This window comes from Zingiber officinale, chromosome 4A (genome assembly GCF_018446385.1).
Source record: "Zingiber officinale cultivar Zhangliang chromosome 4A, Zo_v1.1, whole genome shotgun sequence".
Classification (NCBI taxonomy): domain Eukaryota; kingdom Viridiplantae; phylum Streptophyta; class Magnoliopsida; order Zingiberales; family Zingiberaceae; genus Zingiber; species Zingiber officinale.
Window position 1 is genome coordinate 20,995,715 of NC_055992.1, and position 9,978 is coordinate 21,005,692.

A 9,978-nucleotide genomic window follows, 5' to 3' on the forward strand; every position below is an offset into this window, starting at 1 on the left:
CTTTGATAAAAGAAGTCTGATTATCCATTTCCCTGATTTTCCATTTTGGCATCAGAAAGAAATATGACTCAGACACTGTTTAATGAAGTACTGAAACTACCAATGGCCAATGGTAAGAGGTTAACTTACCGGGAATATAATCTTGTTGCAATCTTCTTTTATGACGTTGTTCTGATATTCCTTGCTAGGTTTCCTGCTGGCCGATTGGAGACTAAGACAGCATAAATGGAATGGCTATGAATGACAACCCAATTACTAGGTTGATTTTCCATCTTATATTTTTTCCCCGTGCTATGCGAAATTAAGCATCTCAAAGATTATATATAACTCCAGCACAAATTCATAAACTAACAGCAACTCTCGTTTGTTACATAAATACGCTAATTGCTTACTCCACAGCCAAACTTAAATAGTTTATCACTCTACAACAGACCTTAAATAGTTGTAACTCACAACAGCTTAACACACATTTTTTATCACAACTTGTAGTTATCTAAGGCTGATCGTCCATCAATTCCTTTATTGTAGTAGTATGTGTGATAGTCTCTCACTGTGACTTCTCTATAAAGTGGGGGTTTTTCTATTGACAACTCTTTGATTGGGCCAAATAGCTTTGTTGATGGCCAAAGTTGAGTTGTGAAGAAGCAAGCCACTGAAGTTCTTGGACCTACCTTCTTTATCAGCACTCGATGCTCAGCACTCCTAAACTTATCATTAGTTATTAACTGCAATATCAAATGCAAACACCAAACCTTGGTTTAACCTTTTAGGTGTACGATTTTCCGATTTGTCAATGAAGTGGGTTCGTAATCAAAGCACATACCTGCAAAAGGTCTCCAATATTTACAACTAAAGCTCCTGTAGAGGGAGGGACATCAAGCCACTGGTTTTGGTGCATTACTTGAAGGCCACCAATCTGATCTTGTAGAAGGATGGTGATGAAATCAGGATCAGAATGCTTGCTGGCTCCAAGAGTGAGGTCTGGCTGTGGGCAGGGTGGGTAGTAGTGACCTAGAATATAAAGTCCTTTGTCACACTCCATCTGTATCAAATGATCACTACGGAGGCCAAGAGCCTCAGAAAACAACTCCAACAGAAGTGTTCCCAAGCTTTGAATGTGGTTTGTGAACTGGAAGATAATACCTCTGCATATGTGAAAGACATTTTTTTAATCACAGACAAAAAAAAATTGGTATACAAGTTAATTTTGAGATAACTCAAGCAAAAAATGGATATCTTTTAGATAAAAGAGAATTAATACATTAATGAATTAATAAAGCAGATTAGAAGCTTCAGTCTCAGATGAAAAGAGAGAAAAACACACCTACAACTAGCTGAATGATTAGCTAAGACTTGAAAGTCTATCACCTCCCCATATGAAAGAAGAGATGTTATTGCCTCTGTTAAGCTGAATATTAGATAAGCAATACTCAATACTCAAGAAGTAGCCTATGACCTTCTATATTGGAATGTTCAAATCTCAAAATCCATATTTTCTAGTAGGCAGTATACCATAATAAGAAAGCTACTATGATAGTTAATACTACAATAGATGTAGAAGATTGTTAGCTGCTCCAACTAGCTCATACCTCGATTGACGTAATACTATTAATATGCTTCTTAAAGCTCAAGACTTGGGGCTGAAGCCTCAAAGGATTCAAGTGATTAATCACTCCATGGTGAAACTAGTTGACTTTGTTGGCCAAGTTTTGATTTGTGTTAAGTGTCTCGCAGTTTGGTAAAAAACTAATAGGTGTTTTATTGAATCTTTTTATAGAGTTCAAAGGTGAGACTCTTTGAGCCCACTAGAAAACCAAATACATAGATGATCCTTGGAAAAGCTCCAAGATAATTTAGACCTATCCCTAAAATGTGATGCTTCCCAATCAATTCGTTAATGTCAGCATAGTACGAGCATTTTAGAACTAATCTCCCAAGTATCTAAAAATAATATAGTACTGCAAACTGACATATCTACCATGGCACCCCTCTAAGTAGACAAATCGCAATTTAGAGTTTAGACCACCCAAGAATATTGATGATCCAACCTGGTTACCCTAGCATTTTCCTTTGAGAATGCTAGATCATACTATACTTGGTTCTACATGCAAAACAAAATAAAAAAGGCTTCCTACGAGCATGAGACTTCTACTTACTACTACTCTCCCCTCTTGATGCTTATCCTCTCATTATAAGTTAATATGCTTTTGGATTGGTTCCCGATCTTGTCCTTTCTCCTTTGACTCATCTTCTTACTCAAACTCACAAATTATAGCAAATGTCTTTTCTTGATCTGCTTCTCCATCTAGATTTTCAAGTGTAAGCAATCATCTTTATAATAATCATGCTTATGATGGTATCAACAATAATTCATCTACATCCTATCCTTCTTATAGAATGTTAACTGAAGTGGTTGTGACTGGGGCAATGATAAGTTCTAATCTTTGATTTCCACAAGTAAATATGATTGTGAAGCATTCCTTTGGGTCTTTTCAGCACAAGTGAGCATTTGTTAAACTCTATTGAGTGATAGTGATTCTTTTTTAGTGAAACCTCCTTAGCTCATTGACCCTTTAAGGTTTAGACTCTGTTGTCTTTGCTTGCATCACATCATCAACAGTGGTATACCTATTTCTCTTTCTAGAATTTCTACATAGTCCCTTGAGGGTTTTCGTACAAAGAATGTGAATTCTAAAAGGTTTCAAGGCAATTTAGCTACCTTAACAAACCTTATTAGAAACTTTAAAAGCAACTCGTCACCTCCTTGCCATTGTGTCAGACTAGTTGCCCTTTGAGAGATTTGGCTAATACTAAAGAAATCTGCTACAAGACTTTGATTAAAATTCTTGAATCTAGCAATTTCTTCTAATGGCAACCTGACAAACCAATGATGTGCTATCTAACACAATGTTGTTGGAAACACCAACACAAAGAAAAATCTAAAATTTCACAAAAAGACATCCAATAATTAAAAGCGGTCACATGTTTTGAAGAGTTTGTGTCATGCTATCATTGTAATTTTCATGCTTGGAACATAGAAGTTCTGTAAAACTAGCTCCTTTAGCATCTCAAAGGTCAAGGCATTTCTAATCTCTAAGCGCCTCTCTTCCGGTAGTCTTTTCTCTCCTCTTCTCTATATTGGTTTATCCAGTTCCTAACCTCAAAAATACTCTTATGTCTCTTTGGTGCTATTTAATTTCTTCTTTCTCTACTGTCAATTTTATATTTTCCCCTTAGCTTGTCCATCACTCCAACAGCCTCCTTGGGCACCTCTTCTAAATCTTTTATCAACCAGCTAGGAAATATATTCCTCCTCATTTTTTTTGTAAACCTCAATGTGAATTCAGTGCTTCCCAAATCACCTTATGAATCACCACTAAGGGAACTTCTAGATTTGTAGCACATAGTTGAGTTGCTTTAGTGCTACACCTAGCTTTTGGAAGGAAATGAAGCTAGTGGTGAAGCCATATGATTCATGGTATAATATCCATATGGGCCATGTGATCATGGACAAGTGACGAGACAAGCAATGTAGTGCAGACATGCATGCACACTAGTGCAACATTTTGTAGTTCACACAAACACATCAGATTTATCATAGATATATACTACTTTCCTTGACCACCACCCAGAAAAGTCGGCAACTAACAAAACATATCATAACAAACAAGGGCGGTGATTATGTACATCAATATCATCATTTGAATTGTTGATCCGATTCAAGGGCTGAAATCAAATCCCAACAAATGAAGCCCAACCAACACATAACAGTGAAGGGGCATGGGCTACTACATAAATAGCCAAAAGAAGAAGTCAGGCAGATTAGTTTGAATTCAATGGAATTCACAAAATATAACAACCACTCCTCTCCCATCTACATTACAGATCCTCCTCTGCAACCACCAAATTTAGTGAAATTCAAGGCAAATTGCAATGACTTTACTTTTGGTAAGGTGGATCATATGCTCTTCTTCAACAATAAGATGCATCAAGGCAACAATCTCATTGTATTCTATAGGAAATTCGTTAGAACCAATTGCACACTAACGGTGAGCATGAATGAAGCCTCAAGGAAATCACATATGTGCCTCGAGATCAGATTTGCTAGTCTGTGACGATCAGCACTTAATATGACAATTACTTGGTTATAATCATGATTGCAAAAATTATGAAGAAAATAATAATGCAAGTATATTATTGAAATCCAAATTCTAAAGGTAACTAAGAAAGAGAATTTTGCAACATCCACAAAAGAAACTACTTTATATCACTTTCTCGAAATGAGAATCTACGATTAGGTTATCTTTGTAAATTGCATACTAGGAAGGTCTCAGTTTGTGGTGAGACGCTTTTCATTTACCTGCATGCGTCGGGCAATTCCTCCAATTGTGGAGGCTCCGGCGCCATGGTACAGGACAGAGTATCCCTCCAATTGGCTACTCTCGAAACGTAGAGATCGAAGTTGCTATTGAAGCGCACCTTCTTCCTCAAATCTCTCGTGTAGTACTGCTTCTTCACCTCAATCGGCCCCTCATGGAACTGCGTCACTCCTTGGAGCATTGAGTCGAGCACGTCCGCTGCAATTCCGTGATTCACAACTTGAAAGAAGCCATATGTCGTCGCAGCGTGCATCAACTCCTCCACCGCTTGCTTCCTCCGTGATTCATCGGCCTGTACATCCTTAAGATCTACGATAGGAATTTGGTGGTTGGATGTGGATTTGGGCTCGACTTGGATAGGTGGAGCGACGAAGAAAGCTGGGAGCTCGTCGGCGCCTGCGTCGACGAGGCCTTTGACGCCGGTCCTGGACTCATCGAAGGCCTTGATGGCAGAGGCTCTGTCGTAGGTTGCGGACATGACTGAAAAAACTTGAGGAGCTGGTGAGTGGCCGAGCCGTGAGGACCATTGATTAAGAACTGTGGTATAATATCTTAGCTCCGTACTGGACTCTGATGGAGATCCCAGCAATAAGTGAATCCACGCGTACCTTTGGTTAGGTCCTACGTAATGCATGGACCCATCCATTGATTGAAACGTGTCCTTTCTGTTTTCTTTTTTAAAAGAATTCTGAATCTCTTGCTGTACGCCTCTTACCAACTCCTATGTCTTTTTTTGTAAATAAAAAAAAAACAAACAGAACCTTCTTAACCCAACTATGGTTTGACCGAAAGCTCCCGACTTGGGCAGAAGCGATAAGCGCTTTTAAAAAATTCCAGAAATGCCATCAAAAGTTCGCGACTTGCGCAGAAGAAGCGATAAAGAGCTTTTGAGGTAAATGAAGCGACGTCCAACTATTTCATTCGGGGTTAGTCGAAGGAAAGTTCAAGTGCAATTTTCAATTGAATCTCACAAAGAAAATCTAGGAAAACTAAGCTGCAAATGGATGAGATAAAACGAAAGTTAAAAGAGATGAGATTGAGTGAGGATGGTCAATGTTAGTTAGAAAAATATAATGCTAGACCGATTAGTGCATTTAGTTTGTTTGAAAACTATAGGTGATCGGAAATGTTGGATTGGAGGAGGTTATATATATATATATATATATATATATATAATTCTATTTTACAGTAACCAACTCAACCCTACATCATTGACTACTTTAATATATCCTTTAACATATACATATATATAATTCTATTTTACAGTAACCAACTCAACCCTACATCATTGACTACTTTAATATATCCTTTAACATAATGAATATGACTTGATGGAAAGTAGGGTTCCAGCGAGAACATCAAGCATGATAACCCCAAAATGGTATTCTTGCTCCCACAAACATTCTCAGTTCTTTAGCCCATGGGCCTCCACCATTTCCTCCATCAAAACTAACTTATCGATGCATCAAAATAATAGTTTTCTAAGCAAGATTTCAAAATTAATACAATGTATAATTTTTCAAATATCAATAATATGAATAGCTCCTTATCCACAATTCAAGCTTCTTCAGTTATCATGATCATGTCCATGTCCCTAAACAATGTAAAAATTTAATGAATTTGTAAATAAGTTTAATTTTCTTAGACAAAATTTTTTACTTGTGAAGATATGAGGACCCCAAAATTGTGATGAATGAGGACCTCCAAACTACATTTTTTAATGAAAAAATAACTATAAGATATAAATATTGATTGTGCCCAAATTCATTTTCCATATTAAAAATTAAAAAAGAATTAGTTACCATTTAATTTGAATATTGAAAAAAATGATGATTGTGCCCAAATAGAGATGGAAATTAAGGAGATGCAGACGAATTTTGCGATAGAATGGAATTTGAGTGTTATTGTGATGGCATATAATTCACTTCTCTTGTGTTGGTGACATCTTGTGAACTTTGTCCCTTCCTTTTGGTTCCTTTTCTACCCAGCAAATTCAAGAAAACTACAAATTTAGTGGTCGATTAACTATATAACAATCATATGAATAAACTTTTTGAATAAATGAAAACTTACTTGAAATTTGAGCTTTTCCCTTTCCTCTTCTTTTTTTGCTCTTAGTATCTCAGTGTTATGGCGCAACAGTAAAGTTGTTGCTTTATTATCAAAAGGTCACGGGTTTGAATTCTGAAAACAGCCGCTTGCAAAAAGTAAGGTAAGGCTACGTACAATGGATCCTTCTCCGAGACCCCACATAGTGGGAGCTTCGTGCACCAGGCTGCCCTTTTTTTAGTATCTCAATGTCATGTAATATTTGCATTTGTATCTCCTTTTGCTTTATTAGTAAGTGGGTTACATATGCAGACTCCATCACTTCGAATATCATCACACGGTGTCTCATCATCTACACTCAACTTGGAAACAAGTTCAAAGATTTCATCCTTTGCATTGTCAACCAACCTACATAATATTTTTCTCGCATCCTCATGTGGTTTACTTAGTTGAGTTAGATCATATATTGATCTCATTATTTGGTTGACAAACACCATATCGGATACATGACCATCACTACCACCACTGTCATTTTATTAAAAATTAGAATTTCTATTTCTTTCATTCTTTATCCATCTTTTCAAAATATAATAGTTGAATAAAACTGTAGCATCCATATTGTTAAACACCATGAAAGCATGCTTACACAAAATCCTCATCATCTCAAACTTATGACAACTGTACTTTATTTCATGATTCTACTTGTTGAATATCGAATGTCTAACCTTTGAATTTTCATCATGAGATTTTACTTTGATCTTGATCCAATTCCAATCATTACCAAAACAAGATGGTGGTTCAACATATTTGCAATTTAAAGAATTAACTAATTCAATGTCAAATAACTAGTATATGGTAATCGTATAAACATCAGCAACATAAATTAATAACGGATGTTTATTCAAAATTTGTGCACCCTTACCATGAAGACAACGAGTATCCTCAGCCTTCTTCTTTACCCACCTATAATCTTGAATATTTGCATAATTCATCACAAATTCATACAATGAACTCATCTTATTACCTACCTTTTTCAAAATGATATTTGTAACCTCACTCCTCAATGTAGCCAAAAGTCTCGCATTAAACCTTCCATTGCTAAAAATAGTAGCCCATTTTTCTCTAAGTATGTACATCTCATTCAACTATTTATGACCATCCAAATTATATTTATCAATCATATATCTCCATATGACCTCAAATTCATCTTCAGATTCACAAGAAGTCATGTATTTATGCCACAAATTTTTAAAAGTTGAATCACTATTTAAACTCCCAAAGTGTGAGGAGGCATTTGATTTATATGCCATTGACATAAACAATGATGTAAATATGGAAAAACTATTTCAATATTATTTATCATGACCTGACAGTGGTCTGAAAGAATACTTTACGGTTGTTTTTCATTCATAGAATCAAGAAATGTTTTAAACAATCATTCAAAAGAACTTTCGATTTCATCTGACATAAAGACCAAGCCAAATAACACATTCTGCATGATCCGGTGGTAAGAGCCCGGGACCCCCTAACGAGGGGTCAACGCCACGTGGAGGTCAAAGGGCCAGGTGATCCGTCGAAGAAGGGTGAGGCGACCGGACCCATGAAAAAAGGGTAGGCCGATCGGCCTGCCCGTAAACGTCTGATAGTGAAAGACGCCCTGACAGGGGTCGGGGTTCCGACGCTCAATGAAATAGTAAATAATGACCGAGCGGAAGGCCTAAGAGAAAACAGGACATAATGGGCGCGCCGGCCGGCTGGCGCCGGGAATTAAGGCCGTCCGGACGACGCTCTTCGCGCCGGCTGGCCGGACGGACGTCCCAGCCGGGCGGTGGGCGAAGGATAGGAACGTCTTCTGACAGCCGTCAAGTCCTGTGGCTAAGCCATACTCTAAGTCTGACAACAAGGTGTTTTGTTGTCCCATCGAAGACGTGATTGAACTGTAGCGGTATGGTGTCAGGTAAGCTCTCTGACAAGTACATACCGAGGTATGGGCAGCGGACACGTATGCGCCTCGGTGGACGTGCATTAATTCTTTCACCGCTCTATATAAAGAGCCTCTTAATTTGCCGGAGGTACGCATTCTACAAGCTTCGGAGCCACTTTTTCCACCACTCGCTTACCTGACTTGAGCGTCGGAGGGTCGCCACCGGGAACCCCTTCCCGGCCCGACTTCTGTGCAGGTTCGCCGGAGATTCGTGCGACCAGACGGAGGCCTACACCCTCGACTAGGAGTGCGCCACGTGCCCAGCGTCCTTTGGTTCGGCGATTCGGACAGGATCAATTTGGCGCCGTCTGTGGGAACGCTCCTGCATCCGATCGGCAGCCATGGACGAGGCTGGACGACAACACGTGGTGACGCTCTCGAATGAGGAACTTGACGCTCTGATCGAGATAAGGGCCGCCAAGATCGTGGAGCAAAAACAAAAAGCCACAGCCGAACGGCCGGAGCAGCAAGCAACATCGGCGTCTGGTGGTCGAGCGGAAGCACCACCGAACACCGTTGCATTTCATCGAGCTCTATTCCGCACCCCTGAAGCTGCACCAGCTCATAGGGATAGGGGATCTTCTTCGGAGGAAATGCCTAGGCGAGATGACAGAAAGGGGAAAGCCTCCCGAGCTGACGCATCGCCCGAGCGGATCAATCGCCAATTTTCGGAGGTTATTCTACGAGACCCTCTGCCAAAGCACTACGCGCCTCCGACGATCGGCGAGTACAATGGGACAACCGACCCAGATGATCATCTAGGTAAGTTCGATAACACAACTACTCTCCATCAATACACAGATGGAGTAAAGTGCCGAGTTTTTCTTACCACTCTCTCGGGATCGGCTCAACAGTGGTTTCGGAGATTGTCGGACGGATCCATCACGAGCTTCAAAGATTTCCGAACGGCCTTCCTCCACCATTTTGCGAGCAGTCGACGCTACCAGAAAACGAGCATGAGCCTGTTCGCCATCAAGCAAGAAGCCCGTGAATCGCTTCGAGCTTACATCCAGTGGTTCAACCAAGTGGCGATGGACATTCCAATGGCCACCTCGGAAACCATGATGAATGCCTTCACACAAGGCCTGGTGGATGGGGATTTCTTCCGATCGCTCATCCGAAAGCCGCCCCGAGACTATGATCACATGCTACACCGGGCAAACGAATACATCAACGTGGAAGAGGCACAGGCGGCTAGGAAAAAAGAAACTCCAACCGAGCGGGCTCCTCCAGCCGAGCGGAAACAGCACGTCGTTCATCAGCCGCCCAGGGGACCAAGGGCCGAAGTAATCCGATCCCCCCATGCCAGGTCCCACGTGCAAGAGGTAGCCACCGCCCGACCCAAGCCAAAAAGAAATGGACCCCGATATTTTGCTCCTTCCACCGAACGGATACGCACAACACAAGGGATTGTCGAAGTCTTCCCTTCGTGGCTCATCCTGCGCCCCGGAATGCCGGACGACGGTCTCCCTCAGTCGACAGGAAACGGAGAACTCATGACGCCGATCGGACGCGAGCTGATAGGCCACAGCAACAGACTCCCGATCGGCATCGTTCCCCAAGGAA

General features: G+C 40.3%; 1 protein-coding gene across 1 annotated transcript; it reads right to left on the bottom strand.

Annotated features, from left to right (window-relative positions):
- Positions 1-301: 301 nt before the first annotated feature.
- On the bottom strand, positions 302-4,939 carry LOC121969674 (1-aminocyclopropane-1-carboxylate oxidase homolog 1-like). Its single transcript, XM_042519890.1, has 3 exons — positions 4,361-4,939; positions 824-1,145; positions 302-725 (listed from the first exon to the last, which is right to left on the bottom strand). The coding sequence occupies exons 1-3, from the start codon at positions 4,855-4,857 to the stop codon at positions 477-479; spliced, it is 1,068 nt and encodes a 355-aa protein (XP_042375824.1). The 5' UTR covers positions 4,858-4,939; the 3' UTR covers positions 302-476.
- Positions 4,940-9,978: the final 5,039 nt, after the last annotated feature.